The sequence below is a fragment of the Mytilus californianus genome, unplaced genomic scaffold (assembly GCF_021869535.1).
Source record: "Mytilus californianus isolate M0D057914Y unplaced genomic scaffold, xbMytCali1.0.p SCAF_3, whole genome shotgun sequence".
Lineage (NCBI taxonomy): Eukaryota > Metazoa > Mollusca > Bivalvia > Mytilida > Mytilidae > Mytilus > Mytilus californianus.
In genome coordinates, this window is record NW_026262679.1 from 105,310,338 (window position 1) to 105,326,641 (window position 16,304).

The following is a 16,304-nucleotide window of genomic DNA, read 5'->3' on the forward strand; positions in this document are numbered from 1 at the left end:
CCATCACGGATGGAGATATGAAGACTGGAATATCTGAAAATTAAATCAAAACAGCAGCAAAAAAAGCTCAATTTATAAGGGTCGGGGAGGGTTGGCGTAAAATTTCCACAGCCTTCTGAGCTTAGTTTTCAAAACAAAAGCTAACTATAAAAATGAACGGAGTTTTTGCGGTAAAACTCTCACATGATACTATTAGCATAACAATAATGGTAAAAGACGACTCGATTTAGAAAGTCTGGAAGTTATTAAATTATTTTGTATAAGCCAAACAGAAATTTTGGAAAAAAAAACGTGTTATCTTTATAAATTATGTAAGTGTCTTTAATTGATTAAATATGTTATTGCTTGCGAGTGGCTTTTTAATAAGTGTTATTAACCGGTCAACCGTGGTTTTATTCCGTCGATCTATAGCACGAATGAGAAGTTCTGTGATTGTTTTTGTTATATTCTATTTATTGTGTGTTTCTTACATTGTTATTGTTTACGACAAGTAACTAGGTTTTCTAGATCTGCCTTGTTTATATACGATCCAGTTTGTTCTAGACTTTATGGGGCCTTCTTTAGGTACATAAGCTCTCCGAGAAACTATTCCAAGATTTGAACTTCCGTTGATCAAATTGAATAACTGTGTATATTTTGTCTGCAATCTGCCCTCTAATCGTTTTATATTCATATTAAGTTATTTTAAAAGTATTATTTATCCTTCGTCACTATTCTTGATATTAATTTTTATTCAATTTTTCCAGAGCTTTCAAAAGATGTTCCAATTGGTAATCATAAAATACTAAGAGAAGTTACAAAATGTCTGTATCTCAGTACTACCCTCCTCTTCAAGATGAAAATACAAGGAATCCAACCTTATTACAAAAATGTGTGAGTTGTCAAAGAAAGACGTGTGTCGCCTTTCGCCTCAAAATAATATTGACAAAAATGGCGATGTCCATGCTTTAATATCCCCGAAAATCATCCAGACCAAGATTGAAATAACAGGCACACAACAGTTACTGTATGACCTATAGAAGAATCTGGGCAAGTTTAAAATCTGTCCATCCGTTACAAAGAGTTGTCTATTCAACAAAGAGTAACGCGGATAGCGATAACTCAAGACAGCAGAAATGATCCCTATATATGTTGTGTCCCTACAGGTGACACAAAAAATACGGTGTCAGTGAAACACTATGACCTTCAAATCTTATTTGCCGAAGGCTCAGAAGTTTGAGTGACATCTATATCCGTGTTGGCCTCAAAGCAATGCTTGCAGTTCCAGTTGGACGTCTGATATGCTTTAGAAAATGTATTTTAATCCTTTGGATATTTCCTGACATTACATTTGTTTTTAGTTTTGGCACATTGATCTCTTTTTTTCCAAAATATAACTTGCAAAGTAAAATCGCTTTCGCTCCATCCTTTCTTTAAAAGTTCTAAGGGATCAGGACTTACATGCACAGTAATAACATGTGATCACAAAAGGATGCCCATAATAAAAAAAAAAACCCATGGTCGTTAAAATTTGCCTTCATTTCTTTTTCTTTTGCAATAAAGTCTTAATAAAGAACAAGTTTGAAATATTAATCTGAAAAGGCAAATAGCATAGTATGAGTTATGTAATGTAAACTGTATTTTGTTCGAAATTTTCACCCATCTTGGCTGTCATTGGCTACAATATGGAACTCAAGGGTACATGTAACTTAGTAAAATACCGCGATTGTCAGATAACTTCATATCATATATTGTATCATAATTATACGTCAAATATCAAAACAGGTAATTCTTTATTTTTAAGCTTTTCATAATGAAACGAAGATAATATTCTTTTAAATTACTGATATATTGATGAAATGATTATATCATGACCCAGCAGGTTTCCACTTCAATAGATACAATGTTGTTTGTGTTTTCTTATCTAAGCTGTTTTTAATTTTGTTAGAATTTACACCCACCTATCCCACATATACTAGTAATTGGCTAGAATTGATAGTTTCAAAAAGGAGGAAAAATGCTCGTCAGACAACATTGAAATAGCATAAAGCCGTTTTGAAACAAGTAGAAATAATTATTTCATGAATTAAGGAGTAATATGTCTGTCTAGTAAATGATACTGGTCCGCTGAAAGAATAAGATGTTTTCAGTATCTGTTAATTATCATTAATTTAATATATGTTCGACTTATTATTTATTACAGCACAGAGGAACGCAACCAATTAACTGACGAATAATATTGTTCGATTAGCATTTGTGACATAAGCATGCGTCCAAGTTAAACATATACTGTTCAATACACCAAGCGGATTAACTAATTCTGTTAACTACAACAGAGGCAACCTTATTGATGGATCGAGGTTTGGTTTAGTGAAATTGTTTTGTGGTAATTAAGAAAAGATAAATATCACACATGGAAAAAAAGAAACTAATGATTTTTTATGGACTTATGTCTGTGTTTGGATCGCTTAAAGATGCCGTTTTAATACAGATCATTTTATTTTCATGTAAGTATTATTAAGTTATAATATATAAACTTTAATTTTGTTATTTAAGAAAAAAGACATTTATCTTACTGTACCAGCAAATATTGCTAATCGAAATCCTATTTCATTGATTAAGAGCATAATAGTACTCAGTCTGAATATTAGGAAATTGTAATATTTGTACCAAACATATACCTCTTTAAAACTTTTCAATTACTTATAAGTTTCCGCCTTTCCACATGTATGACTTAAAAATTAAGGAAAGTCCCATTTTTTTAATTAAACTTCTGTACTTTATTTTTCTACAAGTTCTAGAAATAGAAATATAAAATAAATGTTGGTTTCACAGCGACGAATAAAAACAAGATAAAGCGATGTTTCTGTGCTTTGATTTTTGTCAAGTGCATCAACAGATACTTTTGTCATGTGAATAACTATACGCCATATCTCTTTCTTTTTCCGTGCATTTGTTTGGAAATTACACGATAGTAGACTGTCCTTTTTATTTCCCTTTTATCACATCTTGACACCTATGGGATCATATATTTTTATTTCGAATTTAGGAATTTTGACAATCATAGCACTATAACACGTAGATAACTATATAGGTTCTTATATACAGATTTGATGTCCCACGAGTAAACCTACAGAGATATTTTAAGTACTGTCTAAACACTGGTTGATGAAGTAACCAGTGTAAGGTTAGTTTTTTATGTACCCCACTGTACTTATTGTTGGACAAGAAAACAAAACCCAACAATTCCTTGATAAAATTTTTAAAGTTGAATTACCTTAACCTCAACCGTGCATGAATGCTAGTACTTTGCATAATAATGAACATGTATGTATGTAAAGATTAAACAGCTTTGATTTTGCAAATAATAAACAATATCATAGGCACACAATTAAATATCATATCAACAAAGTGCTCGTAACTGAGATGCTTACAACTATGAAACCTCTAAAATCATGAGGAGTCTGCCATGATACCGTCATTTTAATTGTACATATATATTCTACAATGTATGGCCCAATGGCCTTATCCAAATTTGTTTGGCACATTTTTTGTTGTTGAAAAGTTTGGTTTTCAGTTAACTTCAACTTCGTTTAACTTACTGATTCCCTTGTTTAATATGAGCGCCTTTAATGAATATTGTTTAAGCAAAACGTGCGTCGTGCGTACTTCAAGAAAAACCGGTAGTTATTTTACAGTTATTCCGAACTTTGTCGTAAATTTAGACAAATGTGTATTACCAAGAGAAATCGTCATAGTCTTGGACTAGTAAGTTAATTACAGTAATAAGACATCAACTACAGTATTTACTAATCAGTTTTAGTGTTTACTTAACCGACAACGCTTGAAGAAATAACGAGGAAAGTAATTCGGTTTCAAACAGATCCAACAGTTTTCGGCTAAGGATAACAATGTCCGTGTATAATAAATCTTATAATGGACGTCTTACACAAATGGTTCGATCACAGAAAGAAAATCCCATAGCTTTAAGTATAAACAAAAGTTTATGACAAAGGATAGCAGCGTCAGTGTATCATAAATCATAAGCTTGAAATCTAGACAGATGGTTCGAACTAAAAAAGAGCTCTACATGTATATTACGTCGTATTATACCACGTTTAAAATAAGTAAGAGATCGAACAATGTTGCCAATGTTATTAATAGAAATATGTTTATCTTTCTTTACGACTATGCAACAATATTGCTCCTTCTAAGCCTTTTATTTTTGTGTCAAATCAAACAACAGAACTGTTTTAATAACCACCAGATATCAATCAATGACGACTCCTTAGGCTAACGTGTGTGTAAATATCTTTGGTACTGTATTAATGAGTTTTAGAACGGTAATAAAGGAGAATATATTTTAACTTTACTTATTTCTAATAAAAATCTGAACGAGCGAAGAAATAGCTTCATATATACACATCATTAAGTAGCATTATATTGAGGTTATCGGAAATCCGAATATAATAACAAAACCAGTAAAATAATTTTTTTAAAAAGTGTCCTAACACATAGTTTTATTCCGAATATATCATATATATTTACTGAATGTGTATGGATTGATATTTTAGCATCAGATACATCATTTTGGTTATTAGTTGTTATTGGCTTAGAAAAAGAGAGGCGAAAGATACCAAAGGGACATCCAAACTCATAAGTCGAAAATAAACTGACAAAGTCATGGCTTAAAAAGAAAAAAACAAACAGGCAAACAGTAGTACACAAAACACAATGATTGAAAAGAAAAGACTGAGCAACACGAACCCCACCAAAATCTAGGGGAGATCTCAGGTGCTCCGGAAGGGTAAGCAGATCCTGCTCCACATGTGGCACCAGTTTTCAGTAAATGCGAATACTTTCAGATCTGTACTTTGAAAAAGTTGATATATACAAAAAAGAAGATGTGGTATGATTGCAAATGAGACAACTCTCCACCAGAGACCAAGTGACGTAGAATTAACAGTGAGCAAAACCCATACCGCATAGCAAGCTATAAAAGACCCTTTTCAGCTGTATTTTATAGCTAGTTCTTATCTTACACCTGGTAGGTTTGGCCGCTCGCAAACATTGGGTATGTGTCTGTCCCAAGTCAGGAGCAGGTAATTCAGTGGTTGTTGTATATCTTACTGTATATCATATTTGTTTTTTCGTTTAATATTTTGTACATTAATCAGGTCGTTAGTTTTTTTTTAGTTTGAACTGTTCTACATTTGTCATTTCGGGGTCTTTTATAGCTTACTATGCGGTATGGGTTTTGCTCATCGATGAATCAACAATGCGAGTTTTAATAATGTGATTCACACCCATTCGCATTATTCGCATTTATAAAAACCTAATTTCTAAATTTACAGTATTCTGTACCATGTATATACCTCTAGTATGTTGTTTTAACATCACCTTCATCCGTGTTGATAATGAATTTTCAGATACGTTTATATTTACAATATTTTTTTGTTTTCTCTTCTAATGAACCAAACTATAAGAAAACATACTTATTTTGTAATATTTAGATTTTACTTCAAGTGGAAAATTTTTAAACTTTACGTTTGTAGGCCAGTCAAACTTATATAATTGCGTGATGTACTTTCACAGAATAAGGTTTTTGTAATTAATTTTTCTCGGTGATCTCAGTGTTTATCTGGAAAGCATCGTAACTTATAGAACATAAAAAGACGACTTATTTAATTATTTAGCATGTTGTAAACCGAATATTTTCTGTCACGAATAGCTGCGTAGTAGTACATTCATGTTCATTTTCAGCAACAATTATTTAAGTGTCTTTATCAAGGCTTATCGCAAAGAAATACAAACTTGCTGTTTATTATCCATAAATCTCCGGAGATAGTCTTTTACGACCTATAGTTGTTAATTTCTGTATCATTTGGTCACTTTTGGAGAGTTGTCTCATTGGCAATCATACCACATCTTCTTATTTTTTATTTTTATGGTAAGACATAGCAAACATAAGCGGAAATGAAATGCCACTTCCTATTGTCAAGATGTAGACTTAAGTCTATTAACTAATCTATTACTAACACACAGAAATCTGATGAATGGTTAATCTAGTGTATTCGCCGAACACAAGCATTTTTTTTTTATTAAATTTTAAGTTATTAACGATACATAATTACAAGAATCATTTTCAAGCATGCAAATAAAAAACTAAATATTAAACCGTACACGCGACATATTTCTAGGCATTTTCAAGTATTAAAACAAGCACATTCGAAGGGTACGCTTGCCAGCTCGTGATAGAATGTTATTTAGCCAATTGCAGTATAATCACACTTATCTTCGAGACTTTTATCTGTTTATGTACATCCTTGTCATTGATTAATGCGATCGTGAATAAATTAACAATCAATCTTATGGGTAGTTTTTGCGAAGTGGGTCGACTGGGATGAAGGGCGGGGAAATTTATCACATTCTTATCAGCTTCTGCACAAAGTGTAATTTAGATAAGCATATATTTTTTCCGTGCAATAGGTCAAATACAGACCCCTTAAAGACTTTTTGTAACAGTTATTTCCCTACACGGCAAATCGTAATTACCATCCCAATTACGGCCAAACATTGCTGCTTAAGGTTGAAACTTCAATGGAAAATGTTACTAACATTATTTTTAGGGTATGTATATTTATAGCTATGTTGCTTTCCAAACTTTGAAGCAAATAGTGGGTTTCTCTGCTTTTTACGTTTACTTACCACAAAAGGTACTTCATATTAATTTACTGTTATGAATAAAAAATATTAATTGAATCGGAACTTATGGTTAGGACACTGCATGGAACTGTTTGTTTTTTTTCTAATTCATCAAGAACGAAACCTTTATTACCAAATTATTCATACAATGTAAAATTTTGCGGTCTATAATCTCTAACTGAGCTCATATATTTTTATTGTATCTAGATTCATAACATCCATAATACCAGCTGTCTATAGCACTCATTTATATGCGTCGCTGTTGTTGATGAAATTATTCAATTTAGTTTTCAGCATGATTTCGATTAATGAAATACATTATTTAGTGCAATTCAAACATATAAAGAAGTAGAAAAAGATTACGGTATTTGAAAAGTAAACACTTTGAAGATTAAACTTCTTAAAGAATAGCCTGCTAGCTTATTGCATCAGTGGTCGATGTATCAATTTCAGTTTCTTCGAGATACTATGCTTGCTAAACCAGCATCAATATGAGAGCAGCAGACACTTTCATTACACAAGACGCTGCACATGTAATTGGTTGGAAAATTATGGTAGAAGTGGGGATATTAGCAGATGAAGATAATATACTTTCATCAAGAACACTCATCAACACTTTGACAGCTTTCTTGAAAAGTCTGTAATTCAATTTCAGTAAAATATTAATACCATTAATCCAAATGTACGGTCCCAGAAAGGTTAAGAAAAGCATTCAATGGAAAGTGCGTGTTGTTACTAGAATTAAAAAAAATACAAATAGAAAGCCAAATGCTCAATAAAGTTCCATTTGAATTTGAATTGTATTTGTGTTTATTCAGACGTATGAACAAATGGAAATCTTGACAACAATAAATTTGCTATGCACGTGTATACATGTACAACCTCTAATTAGATGTCTTTAAAATCGTATTTTTTGTATCCTTGAGTTGCTGCCTAATTTATTTAACCCAACATCTCCGATTATTAAAACAAAAACAATTACAAAACATATGTGACAAAACATAATGATGATGATTCTGACATTTAGTAATATAAAGCTCTAGCTGGTCTTGGCTTAGTTTAGTAAAACAGTGACATATTTACCACTAGCATGTCATATTTACCATCCAATAAGGACTGTCGCTGATATAATACTGACGGAAACAGTTTGATGGTGCACATATCATGTCGTTTATCGGTAAAAAGGTGTTATAATCCGTCGATTTAAGAACAAAGCTACATACAAATGGAGAAAAGATCAGTAGGCCCGAGAAAACAGTTATTTTGTAGTAATTTTTTTTTTAAAACAATAAATTCAAATTAAAAAAAAATGGCACCTGCTCTATCTCAAAAAGATTTTTGAGGTGAAGTATACTACTTTTGGGACAAATTGTATAAAAATTATAGAAAAGTCTACCAGCTCTAACTCAAAATATAGACAATTGTATGTTAAGGGGTCACTAATTCAGTATGACATCTTCAGACATACGAATTTTGGACCTATTTCAACTGGACCAAATCACTACTTTACCTAAACATTCATCACCCATTTTTTAACATGTAATTTCATCCCTCTACTTTAAAATATTTCATGCATAAAATATAAAGAATAATTTGGAAAGTGTATGAAAAAAAGTGCAAGTTATACACTGTCCACACTAGGGACTATATTTGGAGACAAATCAAAGGACGATAACTGTGTCCTCGGACCAGTAGAACATGTATTGAATATTATACTGCAATCAGCTATTTTACTATACAGACAAAGCTATACGTATAAACGTTAGCTTTATACGTGAATGACCTCAACTAACCTATTAGCCACGCCTACTTACCGGAACTACTGTATTTCATCAACAATGTCACGTCACAACCATGACAACGTGTAGTAACAATTGTCAAACTTTTGTAAATTTAAACTTTTTATGTCTTGAAATTCGTAATTTACATACCATGTTTATTAAATATTATTAAATTAGTTTATTTTCTCTTTCTAATTCCTAAAAATGTCAATGTCTTATCACCTGGACTTTATGAGTTACTACGCTTAGAGGGAAATATCCAACAATGGTACCCCAAGAGGGAAATTCCAAACACTTTTTTTTTAACAATAAATTTGTTACGTATTTTATTATTTTTTTTATGTTTTTCATCGATTTCAGTATAAAGACAATATACGTATAGTGTCTTGAAATATGTAATAATACTTTAACAACACCAATGATTGCTTGTCAATTGTTGATATTTTAAATGGCATACGATCAACAATTGTAAATTTCTCAAATACAGATTACTGAATTTCATCCAATGAACTTCGCTGATTTGTCCAATAACTACGACTTTTTGCCATAAATGAAAATATGTTTTCAATGTTGATCTTGTGTGATTTAAAAGGGTATTTTAGACACAAATCCTCTATCTGACACAAAGCAACTTCACTCAAACATCTGAAGTGTATTGCTTTAGATCTCACAAACCCAAATATAGACCAGTGGGCAACATTTATCTGAGACTCCAATAAATCACTTTAGTTTGCAGATTATATGTTTTCAACTGAATTTATGGGACTTCTTGGACAAAACAAAGACTTTGCCATTAGTTACATAATACGTACTTCCAATAGAAAGCTGCAACATTGGACACATAATGGGAGTATCAAGTCGAAATTAATAACTTGTTTTGAATTACCAAAAGTGACGAACAGTTATTCACAACAGTATCACTTTATCAAACTTGTTCAAAGTGTGCGGTAAATGAAAGTGCTACAAAATCTTCGAATTATGACTTCATTTTTATTTTTGAAGCATCATATGCATGATTGCTGTGCAATAACATATCTTTGATCCTCCTTCGCAAGGTAACTAATTAAGCCAGCAATTTATGCTTCAAAAATATCAATAAAATAAACTATTAGATGCATTCGTAAAGTTAATGACAAAGTTGCTCTGTATTTGAGTAATCTTTGTGCAGTTAGTAATGGTGTATAGCAAATTACATAGTGAGGAAATATAAATGTCTTATAATTACAACGACAAATGAAGGTTGATCGTTCATGAAATAGGCCTCAAAATCTCATTGTAGTACAATTTCCAGATACCTTATAAACAAGATTATTTATGGAAAGAAGATAGATTAGAAATATTTATTCATACAATTCTGTTTATTCATCTCCTTAAGTTTAGAAGCAATTACAGATTTGTAAAGATGACAGTTTTTCAGATATAAAGCTACTGAAAATCTCAATGGCCATTAGTTTTCCATTAACTTCCATTCACAGCCAAAACTTGATTGCGGATTTAAAATAGTTCCGCGTTAAAACTCTCTATATTAGAGTTAATAACACTCCTATTAATACAGACATCAAACTAATGTACATTTGATTGTGATTTCAAAATGTAATAATTCATGGCCAGACAATATTATTTATCATTTTCCATACAGAAATTTTAGTCTTAACTTACAGTAATACTTTTTTAAAGAATGCTTTACAACAAAATGCTATTACTGCGGCGTTGATGTCTGTGTATTATGAACTCAATCATTTAGCATAAAATTAAATTAAATGATGTTTCGTGCACATTTGTTCAATGTCTAATGATTGGCAGTATTTTGTGTTGATATTTCACCAAAAATTTGATAACAATGTGACATTTGGTAAGATATCCATATATTAACAATTGATGACGTTAGAAGGATACGATACTATATCTGTGAAATTAAATATTTTAGGGATAAAGAAAAAAATCGCGAACATATTCCCTTGCGTAAATTTGGCTTTTAGGGAAAGTCAGAATAATAGACCAGCAAAACAAGAAAATAAAATTGCTTCAAAGGTTTGGCCCTAGAATTTTCGAAATCTAAAATTCGCAAAAATAAACCATTTTACATTTTTTTTTAAAAGAATTGTTACTAAAAGAAAACCAAACATCATTTCAGCCAGAAAACATTATACTCAAAAGAAAAGGTAGGTTCTAAATAGATTGTTTCGCTCACTAGGATTGATTTCCCACGATTCTTATCAAACCTTTTCAATCTCCTTTAGTGCAGAAGCTATTACAAATGTAACCCGAGTCCTATGGATTCAGAATTATTCTAAAGATTTTAAAATTCATCAGATCAGATTCAAATATGATTATATTCGTATCTATGGTCTTGCTTTCAATCTGAATTGAATGAAACAAGTCTCACTATAATGATGCATTGTTCAACCAAAGTTGGAATCAATTTGTTCTTCACTTATGATACAGTTTTTTCGAATTATTTTGATTTTCAAACTGATTGTTGTTACCAGATTCCTCTATCAAGGAGCTTAATAATGTGATCATTTCTTTGTTGCCTTGTTTAAATGAAAAAAAAACCATATTTCTCGTCGTGGTTAGACATGCAGGTACAAAGTATCCTGCAACATTTGAGACTTTGAAAATAGTTTTTGCATGAATTACCTATATACATACAATACCTATATGTATATATATATATATATATATTAGTTGATTTCACCGAGATATGTTTTGCCTATGTATAATTTCGCCGATATTATAATTCAATTTTGTCATTCAAATGCAATACGGTATAGGTATAAGAACATTATGCAAAATAAAAGGATATTCCTCTTGAATTCATTTCAAAAATAGAGAACTTAGTAAAAACTGACATAGCACAAGTGCATATAAAATATGGAATTATCAGTAGTAATCAAGAGTTCTCTAAATATACTACCGACATTTACCCAAAAGAACTTACTTTAACTAAATCTAACATAAACAGCAGTAGTTGTCCTTTTCTAGATTTGGACATTTCAATCTCTAAAGGAAAACTCCATACTAAAATTTACGACAAAATATTGTACTCAGTAAAGCGCGGAAATCACTATGTGATCCGTGTAAACTCATCGAACCTTTAAACAAATTTATTAGTAAAGGTTATCTTACCAATGTTGTAATTAGATCTTTGAATAAAGTTTACATTGGCATTAATATCGATTTTGTCATCAGCAAATTAAAACATAACTAAATTTGTATTCTTTTCAAACGGGATGTATAAGAACACACCCACGTTCATTTTGATCTATAAAGAGGTATACTCCTACATGTAACTATCATACTGCCTGTCGATACATTTATTTTTGGCATTCATGTCTTCTTTGACTGTCCATGACGTTAACATACTAAATCCCTGAGATGTGTTTTAGTTGATTTTAGTCTCTGATGCATGATTTTTTTATTATTAATTGTTTTTGGCTTTTAACTAGCTGCCAGCAACTGCGAGTACTCTCAAATCGTACTTTCTTGTTTTTTTGACCTATTGATACTAATTGTAATGCTTTTTTGTTATTTAATGTTATTCAGGGTTATATCTGGTCTATATACCAGCTTTGATAAGTGTTTGGTATTACTATAAATTTTCACTTCGTACTATGAACATCAATATTATTTATTTTGTAAAAATATTTCCTTTCTCTATTTGAACTGTACACATATACCTAACAACAAAATTATTTTCATTTACCTGTGTTTAAAGTAATTGCAAATGGCTGATATTTTTGTTCAAGCGTATTGTTTTTCTTAAATTGTTTAACATTTCACAGCGGTATAAAATGTTACTTTAATTATTCTTCCCTTAGTTTATTTATTTTGTATTTACATTGTATCATAGATCAAACCTATTTGTTCAGTGTATGTTCACTGGTGTTAATATGTCTTTTGATTGAGTTAAGCAATTTCAATTGATATTTATAGTGTGTCTTTCTATGTTGTGATGTTACACTATTGTTTCAGATAAGGGTGAAGATTTACTACCATTAAAACGTTTAAACCCGCTGCAATTGTTTGCACCTGTCCTAAGTCAGGAATCTGATGTTCAGTAGTTGTCGTTTGTTGATGGGGTTCATAAGTGTTTCTCGTTTCTCATTTTTTATATAGATTAGACCGTTGGTTTTCCCGTTTGAATGGTTTTATACTAGTAATTTTTGGGGCCTTTTATAGCTTGCTGTTCGGTGTGAGCCAAGGCTCCGTGTTGAAGACCGTACTTTGACCTAGAATGGTTTACTTTTATAAATTTTGACTTGGATCGAGAGTTGTCTCATTGGCACTCATACCACATCTTCTTATATCTATTTGTTGATCAAATTTATGGTGAAATGTTAACGAGTTGGGTTTTTAGTTGTATTGCATTAGCAAATTAATCTCAAATGTGAAGAGGCGTAGGCCTTAGCGTTAAATATCTTTTTCAAAGACGGTTAACCAAGTTCTTTACGTTTATATCTGATTTAATACCTGTCAATTAATTGAAAATAGAACATCATATATGTCATTTAATTTAGTTAATTATTTATTAACGATGAATAAATATGTTATATTTTATCACTTATAAAGAATATATTAACACAGATAACGACTTTAAATGTGTACGAATGCACTATTTATACCAAACATTTGTGATGAGACTGAAAGTATCTTGATTTGACCACGAATAACTTTTGTCAAGCTTCTAAATGTGTATGCTTCTTTGTTTTCATGCTTCTTGATTTTTATGCTTCATGATTACTATGCTTCATAATATTTAAAGTACCCAAAGGGTTGATTGGGGTATAGAAATATGGCCATCCATGGACTTTTCTCGACCGGCTGTACATTTATTTTTGCTTTCGAAGTGTGTCCATTTCCCTGTGCCGGATAGATAAATTCGCATCTGCGTTCGCTTGGAAAGAATACTTTATATCCAATTACTCGTGTAGGGTGAGTGCCACGCTCACTGTACTTTAAAGAACCATTGTAACAACGTTTTAGTTCGGTTGGCTGCCTGTTGAAAGGCAAAATATCTGAATCTATCCGTCATATACCCTTTTTTATGTGAGGTCCAAATCTCCTGCCCTTCATCCCGTTCGACCAATCGTCCAGAATTCACTCAGAACATACCGTACGGTGGCCTATAGTTGTTAATTTCTGTGTCATTCGATCTCTTGTGGAGAGTTGTCTCGTTGGCAATTATACCACATCTTCTTATTTTTCTATTTGTATTAATTGTTATTTCATTTGCGTCTTGAATATGCATGCAATGATTTCCTCTGGACGTTACGCAAGCAACATCAATCAATACATATTTGAAGTATCAAGCTTTCTAAACATTTGGCCTCGAGAGAATACAAAGCCACGTGGCATACAAACTGAAATCGGCGCTATACATTTATTGCACCAGGTCGCCTCGAATTATACGAATTCACAAATTAATTACTTTAACGAAATATAGAAAATTACAATATTTGTTCAATAATTCATTGTTAACTTCAGTGCTACTCCTGTCATCATAAAACTCATCAAAATGTTTATTTGGTTCCTTTATTTAGACTTTATTAGCCGGAATTACTCTGCACCTCAATATTCAATTTTTCTTATTAGCCTCAATTACCCTTCACAAACACAAGCATAAATTGTAGTAGGTGGCAAAAAGTTCATGTCAATTCTGATTTTCCCCACTGGGTTTATATCTTTACCAATTAACAATATTGTGTAAATACAGCGTATCATGGGTGTCGTATTTTCTAGAAACAATGAAAAATCGTGACAAACAAAATGTAATCCTCAAGCTGCCTTCAGTAAACTGGTGTATTTGTCATGAAACATTACAAATGAATTTAATATCTTATAGTCTTTATATATTTTTTATTTAAGTATGACACTTCTCATAAGAATGTCAGTAAACTAGATACATGACTTCTTTCATTAGTTGTTATTGGCTTTGAACTAGCTGTCAGTAACTGCGAGTACTCTCAGATCTGTACTTTATGTCTTTTTTGTTGTTAGGGATGTATAAATACCCTGCCAAGTCCGGTCTGTGTTTTTGTTAAGTGTTTTTATGCTTTGTATCGATCTGATGAGTTAAGCTATTTTCAACTGGTTTTTATAGTTTGTTCTCATGTTGTGTTGTAAAACCACTGTCCAAGGTTAGGGGGAAGTTTGAGCGCTCACAAACATGTTTAATCCCGCCACATTCTGTATGTGCCTGTCGCAAGTCAGGAGCCTGTAGTTCAGTGGTTGTCGTTGGTTCATGTCTGTCATATTTGTTTTTCGCAAATTAGTTTGTTATAAATTAGGCCGTTAGTTTTCTTAATTAAATTGCTTCATGTCGCGGCCTTTTATAGCCGACTATACGGTAGGGGTTTTTCTCATTGTTGAAAGTCGTACGGTTGCCTATAATTGTATACAGCCACTTCATTTGAACTTTGATGGATAATAGTCTCATTGGCAATCATACCATATCACCTTATTTTTATAGCTACTTTTTAGATGTAGAACATATCTTGTCGTACTAGAGAAAAGAAATTGAAATCAGGCAGTAATTTCAATTAAAATTATGATACATTTACGATAGAAATAAAAACGTCATTTTAAAAAAAATACCTGAGAAATAACTAATAGCTCGACCGGTGCAGCTGAAGGAGAGTTAAGTTGGTTCCCTCCGTAAAATATTCAATAAGCCTTCGGGATATACAAATATTTTCAAACTTGTCAGAAAATGGACGGGAACTGATCTAAATGAGAGTAAACATTTGTGTTGTATTATTTCTGCCATATGACATATAACGCCACTTTTGAATGACTTTAATAGTCACAGTCATTGGTAGAAACGCTACACAATTGTAGTCGCCGTATTCAAGTGAAGTAACCCCCATCATACTAGGACCACGATCCCGCTACAACCTCAGAAATTATGAAAAAAATTTGGAAGTCGTAGTAAGATCGTGTAGGTCGTGGTAAGATCGTAGTAGGGAAGTGCCAAGGTCTTCATGATTGTGGAGGTCCAAAATATTCGCAGTGCAGTCGTGGCCAAAACTAGTCGCAGTAGAAGCGTATAGGAACGTCATAGTAAGGACGAAGTAAGATCGGGATGGGCGAAGAAGCATCGTATTGGAAACGTCGTGCAATCGGGAATGCAGTGGAAAAGATTTCGCTGCGACCTTCATACGATTTCACTGCGACCATCCCGATTTCATTACGCCTTTATTACGCTTCTACTACGATATTGATACGATTATACTACGACGAGGAAGACAATAGTACGCTGCTACTACGCGCTTGTCGTCCTTAGTACGACCTTACTACGATACTACTTCGTCCTAGCCACGATAATTGCACAACCCCATTAGCTTGATATAAAAAAAAAGAAGCAATAATTTTTGATACCTTTGGCGGCATGTTTTCTCAAAGAAACTGGTGCGTACAATGGGAAAGTCAAGATATTTGTAGGGACGAAGAGCGCAGTGACAACGTAGTGGAAACGTAGTGGAGTCGTGGTTCGATCGTAGTAGACTCGTACTGAGATCGTAATGCGATCGGGAAGGTCTTGGTAGAAGCGTACATAGATCGTGTAAGTCGTGGCAAGGCCTTATTAGATATAGCAAGAGCCTGACAAGATCGTAACTAGAACGTGTTACTATCGTAGCGGAATCGTAGCATGATCTTATCAGGATCATAGCAAGGTCGTGGTATGAACGTGTAATATTGAATATTCGAGCCGACCATACCACGATGTCACCGCGATCTTATTTTTTATAGATCGTAGTAGGATCTTCATGGTCTTGGTCTAGTGTGACGCGGCTTTAATAAAATTTCTAGAATGAAAGATTTAGAATATTCTTCAAG

General features: G+C 32.4%; 1 protein-coding gene across 4 annotated transcripts in view; it reads left to right on the plus strand.

Annotated features, from left to right (window-relative positions):
• The first annotated feature begins 1,997 nt into the window (after window positions 1-1,997).
• Window positions 1,998-16,304, plus strand: part of LOC127735669 (tyrosine-protein phosphatase non-receptor type substrate 1-like) — a 29,641-nt gene continuing 15,334 nt past the window's right edge. For all 4 annotated transcript variants that reach the window (XR_007998548.1, XR_007998550.1, XR_007998549.1 and 1 more), the window contains exon 1: window positions 1,998-2,486. Coding sequence is in view for 1 of the 4 variants with exons in the window: in XM_052245911.1 (XP_052101871.1) it covers window positions 2,393-2,486 (94 nt within the window). In the remaining 3 variants the exon portion in view is untranslated. The remainder of the gene's footprint in view (window positions 2,487-16,304) is intronic.